The sequence below is a fragment of the Xenopus laevis genome, chromosome 7L (assembly GCF_017654675.1).
Source record: "Xenopus laevis strain J_2021 chromosome 7L, Xenopus_laevis_v10.1, whole genome shotgun sequence".
Classification (NCBI taxonomy): Eukaryota; Metazoa; Chordata; class Amphibia; order Anura; family Pipidae; genus Xenopus; species Xenopus laevis.
Window position 1 is genome coordinate 62,338,562 of NC_054383.1, and position 16,516 is coordinate 62,355,077.

At 40.7% G+C, this 16,516-nt stretch overlaps 1 protein-coding gene across 4 annotated transcripts in view; it reads left to right on the plus strand.

Annotated features, from left to right (window-relative positions):
* Positions 1 to 16,516, plus strand: part of capg.L (capping protein (actin filament), gelsolin-like L homeolog) — a 65,563-nt gene that overhangs the window by 11,398 nt on the left and 37,649 nt on the right. For all 4 annotated transcript variants that reach the window (XM_041569077.1, XM_041569080.1, XM_018225566.2 and 1 more), the window contains one exon: positions 14,467 to 14,631. In XM_041569077.1, coding sequence (XP_041425011.1) covers positions 14,467 to 14,631 — 165 coding nt within the window. The remainder of the gene's footprint in view (positions 1 to 14,466; positions 14,632 to 16,516) is intronic.

Here is a 16,516-nt window from a genome sequence, read left to right on the forward strand (position 1 = left end):
TGCACACAAAAACTTGTTTTTTAACAATGTTTTTTTTTAACGCTGTAAAATATTTCTATAATTAGATTAAACTTACATCATACCTCTAAACAGTATTGCATTTACCACATTTGCTAGCCCATTTTTTACTCATGAAGCTGCTGTACATTTTTAGACACAATGTACATTTTATATTTAAAAAATATAATACGTAGCATGGTTAAAACTAATTTAAACTCTAAGTACACAATGGCAAAGTGTATTCCATCAAGCCCTGGGCCTTTGTTAACATTAATTTGTTTCAGCCGAGCCATTCAGAACTTTATGTGTATCTCTTGTCTATTGTTTAAAATTAGATAATGAACTTGTAAAACTGTGTAGTCAGATAAGTCAAGAAGACCCACAAGAACCTCACACTAGCTGGAAGCTTGCCTGAGATTTGGATAGGGATGTTTCAGTGGCAAGTGATGCTCTGACGAGGCCTAGTGGATGCCGTTATCTATGCTGACAGACAGAAGTGGGCCATTCTAACAAATCCACAGGGCCACAGATATAAAAATAAAAGGAATCTTTATTAGAAAGTTATTAGACAGACATCTCCATAAGACCTGAGTTTTGTGCCCAGTAGGCACTTAATCATGGGCTAAATACTCACTACAGGAAGTGGGAATTTGAGGAGGAACACAGCCAATCAGAAAACAATTAGAATTTTTTAAAGACACAGTATTACTTTAAATGTCTTAAAAAAACACATAAAGTCAAATCTGTACAGAAATAAAAACATATAGCAAGAAGCAAAAATTATTATATACAATTCAAAATGCACAGATATACAAAATACACTAACTACATATTGTATATATAAATCCATACTGGGATTCCCAGCCAAACACAAAAGTACAACTCCACAGAGTCACAGTACCTTTACAATGTCGCTCCAAATGGCTACACTCAGATCCCAAGTCTCAGCCCTCTCAGCGTGTAGCTCATTCTTACTCTGAGACTCCCCTCTCTAGCAACTAGCAGATCTAGCCTGCTAATTATTCTCCAGGTGAGACTTTCTAGGGGAATAAACCAACTCAGGACTGCTGTACATATGGGAGTAAGACATGAACCTAGGGGAAATACTGTATATCTCCCTTCAAACTGTTCTCCAGTTACCGGTTAACATATTCCCACCCTCTGCTTCAGCCCATAGGGGCAAGCTGTGCCACCTGGCAATTAACCCTTGAGAGAACATCTGCATACCCTTGCAGTGGTCCAGATCTATGTTCCACTGTAATCTTAAAGTTTGCAGGGCCAGGAACTATCTGGTGACTCAAGCATTCTTTTCTTTATTTTCAGACATCCACCTAAAGCAGACATGTCCAAAATCTGGCCCGGGGGCCAATTGCAGCCAGTTTTCAAATTTACACTGGCCCTCAGCCTCCATCATGAAATTAATAATAATGTGGCCTGCCAGCACAGTGCAATCAGGAATCTCTGAAGGTGTTAGCAATAGACACGTACTGGCACATAGTGACACACCACTCTCGCATTCTTCTTTAGGGGTGAAGGTGTCAATAGACGTACTGACGTGCCAGTACAGTAAACTAAAGAAGTATGCGAGAGCGGAATATCACTACGTGCCTGGACGTGTCTATTGCTAACACCTTCAGCACACAGGCAGTGGTATAGACCAAGTGGCAGATCATTTCACTAATGTGCCCAGATATTATTGTTACAGCTATGTGATTCCTTGTTTAAATGAGTTAAATGATATTGATAATGGTTCAAAGAATGTCAGGCCCACACATTTTCACCTCACCAAATCTGGCCCTCGTTGCAAAAAGTTTGGACACCCCTGACTTAAGGGGAGCATGGTCTATGACCATGTACATTTGCAGCCCAGCAGATAGTACTCGAAGGCCTCTAATGTCCACTTAATGGCAAGGCACTCCCTTTCTACAATAGAGTACCTACTCTCAGCCAGTGTAAGCTTTCTGCTTAACCCTTTGCCTGCCAAGCACGTACACCGTACGTTCTGGCAGGCAAGGGCTTTAACTGCCAAGCACGTACATTGTACGTGCTTGCAGTTTTACATGCTGTACTCTGCATCAGCGGCTTTAGCCGCCTCTGCAGAGGTTTAGCAGCATTGACAGCCCCCTGGGCAACGAGGCTGGGGGGCTGTCATGTCGGTCCTGCGACTGGATTGTCGCAGGGCCGACCTAAAAGAGGCAGACACAGCAAATCGCGTGTCTGCCTTGCTGCTCTGCTTCCTCCTGCTCACCTCGTGTTCCAGCGACGCCCACACACTTCCTGCTTGCTGTAACTCTGCAGATCTCTCTTCTCCAGCTCTTAGATCAGCCAAAAACGGTAAGTGCCCTTTATTTTACACACTTGCATACACCTACCTACCTTATACACACATACACACATATTTTAGTAGTAAAAAAAAAAAAAAAAAAAACGTTTTTTTTAATTTTTCATTTTCCACTTATATGCACTTATATGCATTTATATACACTTATATGGACTTATATACACACTTATACACACTTATACACTGTCACACAATTCTTGGAAGTGTACACACATGTATACACATTTTATTTTTTTTACTTTTTCATTTCACCAATTTGTGTTTTTTTACCCATAAAAACTGTTTATTTCAGCAGCGTGACTATTGGATAATCGATTTCGGCCACTAATTATGCTGTCGGTGCAGTTATTTTGTTATTTCATTGATTTGCACAATTTTTGTGGTTTTATTGCAATTTTATCCCTGGATTATTGTTCCTTATGTATCTTTAGTATAGTTTTGCTGTTTGGTGCTTTGGTATATTATTTTACTTAGATTGATCCGTCAGAATATATGCTTTCCAAAAATATATGGTTTTCTGGGGTCTTTTTACAGTTTGGGGGTCTTACGGCACATAACGCACAGTTGGGGTTCTCTTTTCAGCAGCTTAGTTGGCCAGTGTGAAAATTCATATGCACATTTTTCATTTGCGGCCGTACACACCATATACTTTGGTAAATCTATACATATTGGGCATCAAACTATTCAGTAGACCTCTGATGTCCATATTTGGGGTGATTTTTCTTTGTACGTAAAACATTGTGTGAGATAAATGTGGCATACTTCAACATTTTTAGGCGATTTTCAGAAATGTAAAAATCTCTATGTTTATAAAAGTTTTGCAGTTTGGTACTTTGCTGTAGAAAGATGTCTTTATCTTGGTTGTTTTCGTCAGAATGTGTACTTTCCAAAAACATATGGTTTTGGGGGGTCTTTGCTGTTAGGAGGGTCTTGAGGCACATAATATGAAGTCAATGGTCTATGTTTACAGAAGGCGAATCGGCAGCAGAGAAAACTCATATTCACTATTTACATTTGGGGTCCGCACATGCCAGCTGCCTTGGTATATCAATGCATATTGGGCATAAAACTGTTCAGTAGACCCTTGGCATCAGTATTTATGGTGTTTTACAATTGTATGTAAGAAGTTGGGTGAGATAAATGCGGCCAATTGCAATATTTTTAGGCGATTTTCAGAAATGTAAAAACCGTTGCTTTTATCGCCAAATTTAGGAAAGGCTTGCGACTTGGTACTTTGGAGTACAAAGACATGCATACCCAATTTGGATTCGCGGGAATGTGTAATTTCCAAAAATATATGGTTTTCTGGGGCGAACATACTTTTTTCTACCTTTGCCCCCCCCCAAAACTATGTAAATGTGTTGATTTTGCAGTACCTGAAATGACAGACCATATGGGGGTCTTCCTTTTGGGGCCCTATATGCCACGTGCTTGGGTACACCTATACATATTGGGCATCAAACTGTTCAGAGGACCCTAGGCTTTCATATTTGGGGTGATATCTCTTGATACCTAAAAGTATGTGGCTTATACGATGCTGCAGGGTAGAAATTTTGAGGTGATTTTTGGAAATGTCGCCAAAATCATCAAATTTAGGAATGGTTTGCGGCTTGGTACTTTGGAGTACAAAGACATCCATACCCAATTTAGATTCGTCGGAATGTGTACTTTCCGAAAATATATGGTTTTCTGGGTTGAAATTACTTTTTTCTGCCTTTGCCCCCCCCAAAACGATGTAAATGTGTTGATTTTGCAGTATCTGAATTGACAGACCATATGGGGGTCTTCCTTTTGGGGCCCCTATATGCCACGTGCTTGGGTACACCTATACATATTGGGCATCAAACTGTTCAGAGGACCCTAGGCTTTCATATTTGGGGTGATTTATCTTGATACCTAAAAGTATGTGGGAAATATGATGCTGCAGGTTGGAAATTTTGAGGTGATTTTTGGAAATGTCACCAAAATCCCCAAATTTAGGAATGATTTGCGGCATTGTACTTTGGAGTACAAAGACATGCATACCCAATTTAGATTCGTGGGAATGTGTACTTTCCGAAAATATATGGTTTTCTTGGGTGAACTTACTTTTTTCTACTTTTGCCCCCCCCAAAACAAGGTAAATGTGTTGATTTTGCAGTACCTGAAATGACAGACCATATGGGGGGGGTCTTCATTTTAGGGCCCCTATATGTCACGTGTTTGGGTACACCTATACATGTTTGGCATAAAACTGTTCAGAGGACCCTAGGCTTTCATATTTGGGGTGATTTGTCTTGATACCTAAAAGTATGTGGGTAATACGATGCTGCAGGGTGGAAATTTTGAGGTGATTTTTGAAATGTCACCAAAATCACCACATTTAGGAATGGTTTGTGGCTTGGTACTTTGGAGTAGAAAGACATGCATACCCAAATTGGATTCAGGGGAATGTGTACTTTACGAAAATATATGGTTTTCTGGGGTGAACTTACTTTTTTCTACCTTTGTCCCCCCCCCAAACAATGTAAATGTGTTGATTTTGCAGTATCTGAAATGACAGACCAAATGGGGGTCTTCCTTTTGGGGCCCCTGTCTGCCACGTGCTTGGGTACACCTATACATATTGGGCATCAAACTGTTCAGAGGACCCTAGGCTTTCATATTTGGGGTGATATCTCTTGATACCTAAAAGTATGTGGGTAATACGATGCTGCAGGGTAGAAATTTTGAGGTGATTTTTGGAAGTATCACCAAAATCTCCAAATTTAGGAATGATTTGTGGCTTGGTACTTTGGAGTACAAACACATGCATACCCAATTTAGATTCATGGGAATGTGTACTTTCCGAAAATATATGGTTATCTGGGGTGAACCCACTTTTTCCTACTTTTGACCCCCCCAAAACGATGTAAATGTGTTGATTTTGCAGTACCTGAAATGACAGACCATATGGGGGCCTTCCTTTTGGGGCCCCTGTATGCCACGTGCTTGGGTACACCTATACATATTGGGCATCAAACTGTTCAGAGGACCCTAGGCTTTCATATTTGGGGTGATATCTCTTGATACCTAAAAGTATGTGGGTAATACGATGCTGCAGGGTAGAAATTTTGAGGTGATTTTTGGAAATATCACCAAAATCACCAAATTTAGGAATGGTTTGCAGCTTTGTACTTTGGCGTAGAAAGACATGCATACCCAATTTAGATTCGTGGGAATGTGTACTTTCCAAAATATATGGTTTTCTGGGGTGAACTTGCTTTTTTCTACTTTTGACCCCCCCAAAACGATGTAAATGTGTTGATTTTGCAGTACCTGAAATGACAGACCATATGGGGGCCTTCCTTTTGGGGCCCCTGTATGCCACGTGCTTGGGTACACCTATACATATTGGGCATCAAACTGTTCAGAGGACCCTAGGCTTTCATATTTGGGGTGATATCTCTTGATACCTAAAAGTATGTGGGTAATACGATGCTGCAGGGTAGAAATTTTGAGGTGATTTTTGGAAGTATCACCAAAATCACCAAATTTAGGAATGATTTGTGGCTTGGTACTTTGGAGTACAAACACATGCATACCCAATTTAGATTCATGGGAATGTGTACTTTCCGAAAATATATGGTTATCTGGGGTGAACCCACTTTTTCCTACTTTTGACCCCCCCAAAACGATGTAAATGTGTTGATTTTGCAGTACCTGAAATGACAGACCATATGGGGGCCTTCCTTTTGGGGCCCCTGTATGCCACGTGCTTGGGTACACCTATACATATTGGGCATCAAACTGTTCAGAGGACCCTAGGCTTTCATATTTGGGGTGATATCTCTTGATACCTAAAAGTATGTGGGTAATACGATGCTGCAGGGTAGAAATTTTGAGGTGATTTTTGGAAATATCACCAAAATCACCAAATTTAGGAATGGTTTGCAGCTTTGTACTTTGGCGTAAAAAGACATGCATACCCAATTTAGATTCGTGGGAATGTGTACTTTCCAAAAATATATGGTTTGCTGGGGTGAACTTGCTTTTTTCTACTTTTGACCCACCCAAAACGATGTAAATGTGTTGCTTTTGCTGTACCTGAAATGACAGACCATATGGGGGTCTTCCTTTTGGGGCCCCTGTATGCCACATGCTTGGGTACACCTATACATATTGGGCATCAAACTGTTCAGAGGACCCTAGGCTTTCATATTTGGGGTGATTTTGCTTGATACCTAAAAGTATGTGGGTAATACGATGCTGCAGGGTAGAAATTTTGAGGTGATTTTTGGAAGTATCACCAAAATCACCAAATTTAGGAATGATTTGCGGCTTGGTACTTTGGAGTACAAACACATGCATACCCAATTTAGATTCATGGGAATGTGTACTTTCCGAAAATATATGGTTTTCTGGGGTGAACCCACTTTTTTCTACTTTTGACCCCCCCAAAACGATGTAAATGTGTTGATTTTGCAGTACCTGAAATGACAGACCATATGGGGGTCTTCCTTTTGGGGCCCCTGTCTGCCACGTGCTTGGGTACACCTATACATATTGGGCATCAAACTGTTCAGAGGACCCTAGGCTTTCATATTTGGGGTGATTTCTCTTGATACCTAAAAGTATGTGGGTAATACGATGCTGCAGGGTAGAAATTTTGAGGTGATTTTTGGAAATGTCGCCAAAATCACCAAATTTAGGAATCGTTTGCGGCTTGGTACTTTGTAGTACAAAGACATGCATACCCAATTTAGATTCGTGGGAATGTGTACTTTCCGAAAATATATGGTTTTCTGGGATGAACTTATTTTTTTTACTTTTACCCCACCCCAAAACGATGCAAATGTGCTGATTTTGCAGTATCTGGAATTACAGAACTGATAGCTCAAATGAGGTGTCTACAGTTTAGGGCCCCTATATGTCACGTGCTTGGGTACACCTATACATATTGGGCATCAAACTGTTCAGTGGATCCCAGGCTTTCATATTTGGGGTGTTTTACGTTGATACCTAATGATGTGTGGGAGATACGATTCTGTAGATTGGAAGCTTTGAGGTCATTTTTCAAAAAATTCACCAATTTCTATAAAACATTATAACTTTAGGAAACAATTGCAACTTGGGAGTTTGGAGTACAACGATATGTTTACCCATTTTTGATTCACCAGAATCTGTTCTTTCTAATAATGGGTAGTTTTCTAGGGTAAACCTACTGTTAGTGGAATGTTTGGCCTTGAAATCAGAAGTATGCCGTTTGGGGAGCGGTGCTTTGGACATTTGCTAGTGTACTGCTTTTAGATTTTGATCTATACAAGTGAGAAATCTCCATAAAACTATATATATTTGGTATTGCCGCGTTCAGGAGACACAGACCTTTCCAAATCAGCTGTTTTCTCATACATAAAGTAAATAATGTTTCTGATATATGTGATTGTTCTTTGTGAAACATGATTTTTTTCATTTTATTGGACACTTAGAAGCCTATATTTTTTTACAGAAGTAGAATTACACCAAAATTCTTGCATATTTTGAAAGTTCAGGTTGTCCTGAAAAAAACAATATATTGTTTTCCTGGGTAAACTAAAAGACCGCCCCAGGAAGGGGCCTAAAAGTGAAAGAGTGCAAAATATCTAAAAACTGCTTGGCAGTAGATGTTCGCATCTAGGACAAAACGGCTGGCAGGGAAAGGGTTAAAGGGCATCTAAAGGCAAAAAAATAAAATGCCATTTTTACTTTCTTTAATGAAAAAGAAACATATTTCCAATATACTTTAATTAAAAAATATGTACCGTTTTTATAAGAAACCTGACTGTATGCAGTGAAATTCTCCCTTCATTTACTGCTGTGGATAGGAATTTTCAGACGGTCCCTAACTGCTCTGCAGGGAAACAATCATACATATGAACAGCAGGGGGAGCCCCTGCCTTACTTCCCAGCTATGCAGAACTCAAGCAGCTTTGTTTATGACGATCCCTAAGCAGCCCAGACCACACTGAGCATGTGCACAGTCTTAGTCTTGCAAAGATGTTTAACAAAGTTACACAATGGTGACCCCCTGTGGCCAACTTTGAAAGCATAAATTATTTGTTTGATTAGGCTTGTGGTGCAGTAAATTCATGTTTATATTTAGTATACAAAATACAGCATTTCTAGCCTTATTCTATTTTAGACTTTACATGCCCTTTATGTACACCACTTACCATTTGGGAGAGGACAGCCCCCAAACCCATATCAGTTTGCACAATGAACTCTTTCTGAAAAGTTATATTAACACTGGTTGACTACAGAGGAAATTTTTAAGCTCTATGAACGCTTTTTCAGCCTCAGCTGACCTCTTAACCATTACCGAGCTCTTTCCTTTAATAAGATCTGTAAGGGAAGCTGCAATAGAAGCAAAGTTAGGCACAAACCTACGATAGTAGCCTACTATCCCCAGAAAGGCTTTGACTTGTTTCTTTGTGATAGGTTTGGACCACTTTTGTATTGTCTTCACTTTATTTATTTAAGCTGTACTGCACCTCTTCCAATTACATAGCCTAAGTATTTGGCTTCTTCCATTCCGATCGCAGACTTTTTAGGGTTTGCAGTAAGCCCCACCTCATGTATAGAGACTAGCACCACCTGTACTTTTGGTAAGTAAGACTCCCACACCGTCCAAATAAGCAGAGGGATTATGTGGTTTAAAAACATGGGCCATTAGCCTTTAAAAAGTAGCTGGGGACCAGCTCTTTGGCTATACATGTACATTTTGCTGAAGTATTCCTTAAAGGCACTGCTTCCGGATATCTGGTTGCATAATCCAAAATTACAAGTATGTGTTGGTGCCCTCTAGCGGATTTTGGCAGGGGACCGACCAAATCCATGGCAACCCTCTCAAATGGTACCTCAATGATTGGAAGGGGAACCAAAGGATCTCTGTAATGTGATCTTGGCGCTGCTACCTGACAATCTGGGCAGGAGTTACAATATCGCTTTACATGTCCAACCACCCCAGCCCAAAAGAACCTCAGAAGCATTCTTTCTGTAGTTTTATTGAATCCCAGGTGGCCCACAAGTACATGACTATGTGCCATATCTAATACTACCTTTCTATATTGCTGGGGAACCACCAGCTGTTCTATAATTTCACCCCTTATTTTGCTCACATGATATAACAGATCCTGGTTCAGGGCCTTGTGGGGAAACACTGTTTCTGCCACTGTGAATTGGGGTTCCCTAGCTATAACTTTTATATTTTCTCTAGCATTGATCAGAGTGGGGTCCCACATTTGGGCAGTTCCAAAGTTGTCTTTTGAGACCTCTAAATTAGGTACCTTATCACCTTCCTCTACCCCCTCTTCAAGGCGTGCGAACATTTCTAGGGGTGAGGGAACATCAGGGTTCACCCCTACTTTTCCATCATTCTCAGGGTGTGTAAAGGGTTCTGGGAACAAGCATGGTTCATCTGCCTTGCATGTATTTATGTACAGTAGAATTTTTATTTGTATAGCGCTCCTTGAGGGCAAAGCACTGTACAGCAAAACAGTTAATTAGTAGCAACAAACAAGGGTCACTACATTATTAAGTAACACTAAGTGCATTATTAGAAATACAATTTACATAAATATAAAATATAATTAAAATACAGATTAAATGCTCAGTATCAAGGAGACAAAAGGATTGAGGACCCCACCCAGTGGGGCTTACAGTCTAAATGGGAGGGTAACTTACGGATACAATTTGGAGGGGTATTAAAGCACTGTAGGTTACAGTGGATGACATATAAGTGCCAGTTCCCTGTTCAGGTGTTATCCAGGTGCTCCCAGAGGTAGTCTTTGCATTTTGCTTTAAAAATATTGAAGGAGGACTCTCTCCAGAGAGATTCAGGAATGGTATTCCAAATATAAAGGGCCACAAAAGAGAAGGGTTTGACACAGGGAACAGCAGTAGTAGTGGGGGGGGGGGTGCAACCAAACGATTGCTCTGAGAGGAGTGGATGTTTCGGCCAGGAACATATAGAGAAACAAGAGATGAGATGTAGTTAGGTGCAGAGGAGTAAAGAGCTTTGAAGGTCATTAGGAGGAGTTTATATGTTATTCTTTGTTTTATAGGAAGGACCAGTACTCTTTTGGATGAGAGGAGGATAATTCTGGCAGCAGTGTTTAAAAACAAACTATAGAGGGGAGAGATGGGAGTTAGGGAGGCCAGTTAGTAGTTAGAGCATGCATGAGCATCTTGGCTGTAGCAGGTAAAAGGAAGGGACAGATTTTGGCAATATTGCGTAAGAAAAAGTGACAGGTTTTGACAATAGTGTTAACATGATCAGAGAAGGAGAGGAGTCAAAGATTACCCCCAGACAGCATGCTGAGTTGACAGGGTTAATGAGCATGCCATCAATAGAGATAGTAAAAAGGGGGTAGGACCAGGCTTAGGTGGAAAGATGATTAGTTCAGTTTTTGATAGGTTGAGTTTAAGGTGGTGCTGGTTCATCCAATTTCAGATAGCTAGGAGGCAGTTTAAAGATTTGAGCCTCTGTTTCAGCTGTTAATGAAGGGGTGGATAAATATATTTGGGTATCATCAGCATACAGATGATAATTAAAGCCAAATGATTGAATGAGATCTCCCAAAGACAGAGTGCACAAGGAGAACAACGGACCAAGTACAGAGCCTTGCGGCACCCCTACATTCCGTGGTACTGGAGATTAGGTTTTGTTAGCATAAGAGACAGTAAATGTTCGGTTAGAAAGTTAAGAAGAAAGCTAAGATACAGCCTGGTTATGGATGCCAAGCAAATACAGAATCTGCATCAGGAGAGAGTGGTCAACCATGTTAAATGCAGATGATAGGTCAAGGAGGACAAGGATGGAGAAGTGACCTTTGGCTTTGGCTACCTAAAGATCGTTCGTAACTCTGCACAAAGCAGTCACGGTAGAGTGACCAGGCCTGAAACCAGATTGCAGAGGGTCCAACAGATCATGGGTGTGTAGAAAGTTAGTAATACAGGAGAATGTAATACAGTCCAGGAGTTTAGAGGCAAGAGGTAGAAGTGAGACAGGATGGGTCAAGTGTGGCCTTTTTAAGAATAGGCTTTATACAGGCCTGTTTGAAAGGAGAAGGGAAGGTTCCAGAAGCTAGAGAAGAATTGAAGAAGTGAGTAAGTGGTGGCGTAAGCTCTGCCACACAATGTTTAAGCAGAGAAAAAGTCAAGGGGGCAAGTTGTGAGTGGGGATGATAAGAGAAGCTTGGAGATTTCAGACATTGTTACCAGAGGGAAGGAATTAAGACATGCAGAAGGGGGCATAGAAAGGAGGAGCTGTTTTTTATTAGTAGAGGTAGGGATCTGATTGCGTATGGACTCTACTTTGTCTTTAAAGAAATTAGCAAAGTCCTGAGGAGACTGTCAGTTTGACCGATACTGACGATGAGGGACAGAGAAGAGTATTGAATAAAAAAAACAGGCGTACTTTAGTACTCTTGCTTGGCCTTCGACAAGGCAGAATTGAGGCATGACAGTAGAAATTTATAGTGAATAAAGTCTGTATAGTCTGTAAGTCTGTGAATACATGTATATATATGAATAGTCCGTATTCGTTCGAATTCGACCGAATTCGAATCATTACGAATTTAAGTAATAGCGAATTCAATCAAATTCAAATCTAACTTTGATTTTTCACCAATTGAATTCAGCAGGTTTTAGATGGTGACTGGTCGAAGTCAAATTTTTAAAGAGACAGTACATGATAAATTTCAATATTTCAATATTTGATTTTTTTTCAAATTTGAATCGAATTTGGACAATTCCCTAGTCGAAGTACACAAAAATTTGCTTGAAATTCAAATTTTTTTAATTTGAATTTTCATGATGTTCAGATGATTTTTTTTTTTAGATATTAGCTAGGTGGGTGTAAGTGACAAGGTGATTTCCTTATTGTATCAGAAGAAGTGTGTTGCCAATACTTTACTACATGCTACCTCTTCTTATCCTAGACAACTTATAAGATATTATACCAGTAGGACAAATTTTACGTAGAAATTTTTTACTAATTTTTTAGTAGAAATGAAAAGCCAAGCGCTAAAGGTTTTCAAAGTCCTTGTTACCTTACTAAGAGTGGCAGGTCTTCACCCGGACCTCAAAATAAATGTCTAAACTAAAGTATCTAAAAGGAAGTGCATAAAAGAAAACTAATAGTGATGGGCGAATTTGGGGCGTTTAGCTTCGCAGAAAAATTCGCGAATTTCCCACGAAATTCACGAAACAGCGAAAGATTCACGAAACGGATGACGGTGTCCAAAAAAACGGACGCCGATGTCAAAAACTAGATGCCAGCCCAGCGTCTGGTTTTTTTGAACACCGTCATCCGTTTTTTGGACACTGGCACACATTCGGTGGTGTCCAAAAAACAGACAGCGAATTTTCGCCACGGTTTCGCAAATTTATTCGCCAACGGCTAAAATGTTGGAATTCGCCGCAAATTCCAGCGATTCGCCGCGGGCGAATAAATTCGCAATCCACTGTTTTGAGATTCAATTGTTGCCAACGGACCCATAGTCCCAGTTTCAGTGTATATTTCTGACACTTTGTTCAGCTGCAGACAGATAAACAACTTTCAAGAATATTTGTTTTGGGTTCTTTGACTTTTTTTTCTGTCTTTTCCTGTCGTGCATTTTTGGATACCGGGATAGCTCGGAATTTTATCAATGCCTCATTTGCTAAACTCTGTGGGTTCCCTTCTAGCCCTCTTAAGGCTCCAAGCTGATGGTAGACATCTGTCTCCTGGACTTTTAACATCTGCCACTGTGCCAGTGCTATTATAAGTAGGTTGGTTATATTTTGAGAAGATTTCTTGCCTAATAATCCAATGCCCTGCCACTCCACTTATCCTTGATCTACCTTGGATTAAGCAGTATAACCCTGTCATTGATTGGACCATGGATCAACTTACCACTTGGAGTCCCTTCTGCGATTCTTGTTTCATGCTTACTCGAATCAGGCTTATGCACATCTCATCTGTTTCTCAAGATTCTTCTCTTTTGCTGGCTTGTTATACTGATTTTTTTTATGTTTTTGAGAAAAAGAATGCAGAAATTCTTCCTCCTCATAGGCTATATGATTGTCATATCGATCTCATTTCTGGCATTGTTCCTGCTCGAGGTAAAACCTACCCTCTCTCTGTTCTGGAAACTCAAGCTATGAAAGAATATATCCAAGAAAATATCTCTGGAGTCTTCATTAGAAAATCCACTTCTCCTGTGATGCCAGTTTTTTCATTGTTCAAAAGAAAGATGGGGGTCTTAGGCCTTGTATTGATTACCATTTAAATACGTTTAAATAAGATCACTATCAAGCATTTGGGGTTCAGGAGATTGTTGATACTCACAAGGTCAAAAGTAATATTCAGTATCCTATGCATTGGAAGGGGTTTTGTCCTGAGGAGAGGTGTTGGATTTCAGCAAGGGATACTCATGCCCCTTGTTTGGTAAAAGTATTCCAAAGAAATGAAACATTGGGAGCCCCTGTTCACCACTCCTGGTAGGGGTGGTACTGTCACGGGGTCTGGGAGACCAGCACATGCTCTTACCTCCAGGCATGCTGGCTCCTGGACCCATCTCCTGTAGCATGCTCCAGCATGTATCCCAGCACGCGTCCCAAGGTGCTATGCATCGAGGCATATGCAGTGACGCAAATTCTAAATAAATAGCTGGCTTTGCTTGTTTTTCAGATCCTTGCTCAAGCCTTTTGTGATTTGCTCTGCTAGTTTTGCCCCGTTCTGCATGTTTTGTCTTCTGAATATTTGCTGCCTGGTCAAGACCATTTGCATGACCTTGACTATGCTTCTGCCTGATCCCTATCTGTTCCCTGACTTTGGAACAACCCCTGCCATGTGTAGTATCTCTGTCAGTCCAGCAGTCGAAAGTTCTGGAGCCCCAAAAGGACATCAGTGAAAACCAGGGTTGGCGGGGCTCTTCTGCTTCACTTAATAGCAGTCTCCGGGCTTCCTCTCAATACAGTCTGTGGCAGTATGTATAGTTGGCACAAACAGGGTAAAGTATTATAAGGGACAAGGTCTCCTTTTATATCTAATATTTCTTAATGCTCAGCACCATAATCAGCTTGCATTTAGATCTTTGGAACTTCCAGCACGAAAGTTAATACAATTTATTTTGTTTTTTTAGGATGGTGGTGTTTCATCTGGCTTCCACCATTCTGCCCAGGACTCAGTGGAACTCACCTACCATCTGTATCATGTAAGGGGGAGGAAACATATACGAGCAGCTGAAACAGAGTTGAAATGGGAGAGTTTCAACAGAGGAGACTGCTTTATTCTTGATACTGGAAAGGTAACTTGCTCTAAATTATGTAATAAGAGCTAGCATTGCTTGTGGTCAATAAACCTTCATCAAGTAAAATCTTTCAGAAAATGTATACCTTCTGCTATGTATTCCCTCCCTTGCTTAAAAGCCACCCAACCCCTTATTAAAGCTATGTAATGTATCAGCCATTACGACTGATTCAGGGAGAGAATTCCACATCATCACAGCTCTCACTATGAAAAACACTTTTTCCGAACATTTAGATAGAACTTTATCTTTCTTCTAACCTTACTTCAAATCGGAATGGGTGCCCTCATGTCAGCTGGAAGGACCTGCTGATAAAGAAAGCATTAGAGAGATTATTATATGAGCCCCTTATATATGTATACATAGTTATCTTATCACCCCTTCAGCGCCTCTTCTCTAGTAACATAAACAACTTTGCAGTCTTTCCTCAAAGCTGAGATTTTTCATACCATTTACCAGCTTAGTTGCCCTTTTCTGGACCCTCTCTAATTCAATTCATGTCCGGTTTGAGCACTGGAGACCAAAACTGTACAGCATATTCTAGATGGGTCCTTACCAGTGAAGTGAATAACCCCTCCTTCCACAAATCTACTCCCCTTTTAATACAGCTCAGACCTTGCCCTTGAAGCTGCTGACTGGCATTGCCTGCTATAGTCTTTTTAAGTTGATTATCTACAAGGATGCCAAGGTCTTTTTCCATTATGGATTTGCCTAGTGTAGTCTCATTAAAGGTATACGTAACTTGCATATTTTTACATCCCAGGTGCATAATGAACAAGTTAAATAAAAGTGGACCCAATACAGAGTCTTGAGGGACCCGCACTAAGCCCCTTACTCCAAGTAGACTATTAACAAACACACTATGTACCCAAGCCTGTAGCCAGTTTCCTATCCATGTGCAAACAACTTCATTAAGCCCAACTGACCTTAGTTTAGAAATCAGTCGTTTATGGAGCACTATATCAAATGCTTTGACAAAATCCTAATAGATCACATCTACTGCTCCCCCACTGTCCAGCATCTTACTTACCTTATCATAAAAAGCAATCAAATTTGTCTGACATGACCTATCCTTCATAAACTCATTCTGATAAATCCATGCTCATCACTGCTCATAATGCAATTGACCTGTGCAAAACTCTGTATGTGATCCCTTAAGATCCCCAATTGCCCCAATGTATATTTATTTTTTGCACCTGACATAAAATGAGATCCCATTATGGTCTCTATTACCCAGGGGTTCCATTACTTGCACATTTGCTATACTTTCTGGGTCATTGGAGAACACCATGGTTTCTGGTTGGCACCTCAACAACTGTGCCATTAAAGTGTCATGCAACAAGTTTATAAATGTTTAACTGTCCATTAGTGATGTGGTGGCCGACCTGATACCTGCGGGTCGGGTGGGTTTGGGTCAACCTCGCACTTCTCCTCGTGGGTGCTGGGCTGGTGCCGGCTTCCGACTTCCGGGTTCAGGTTTTATAGTCTTGCGTCTGCTCGTCCCACCCCTTTTGTGATGTCAATTGTGATGTCACCGGCGAAGCAGGTTGGCGCTGGTCTATAAAAGGACCTTGGAAGCACGGGTGTGGGAGGGCTGGAGCAGGGTTGGTTAGGGTCGGGTGCGGGTCAGGAAAACCCTGACCCACACATCACTACTGTCCATGGCAGTACTGTTGCTCCAGTCAATATCTGGGTAATTGAATCCCTTGTTATGATTACTTTCCCCAAATTAGCAGCCTTTTTTTTTTATATATATTTGCAACAGGAGTTTAGCCTCCTCCTCTTCACTTACAGTAGGGGTCTATAGCAGACTCCTACAATTAATTTGCTGCAATCTTAACAAGCAGTGAAGAGCTTCACCTATAAAGTGTCAGCTTCCTCATTT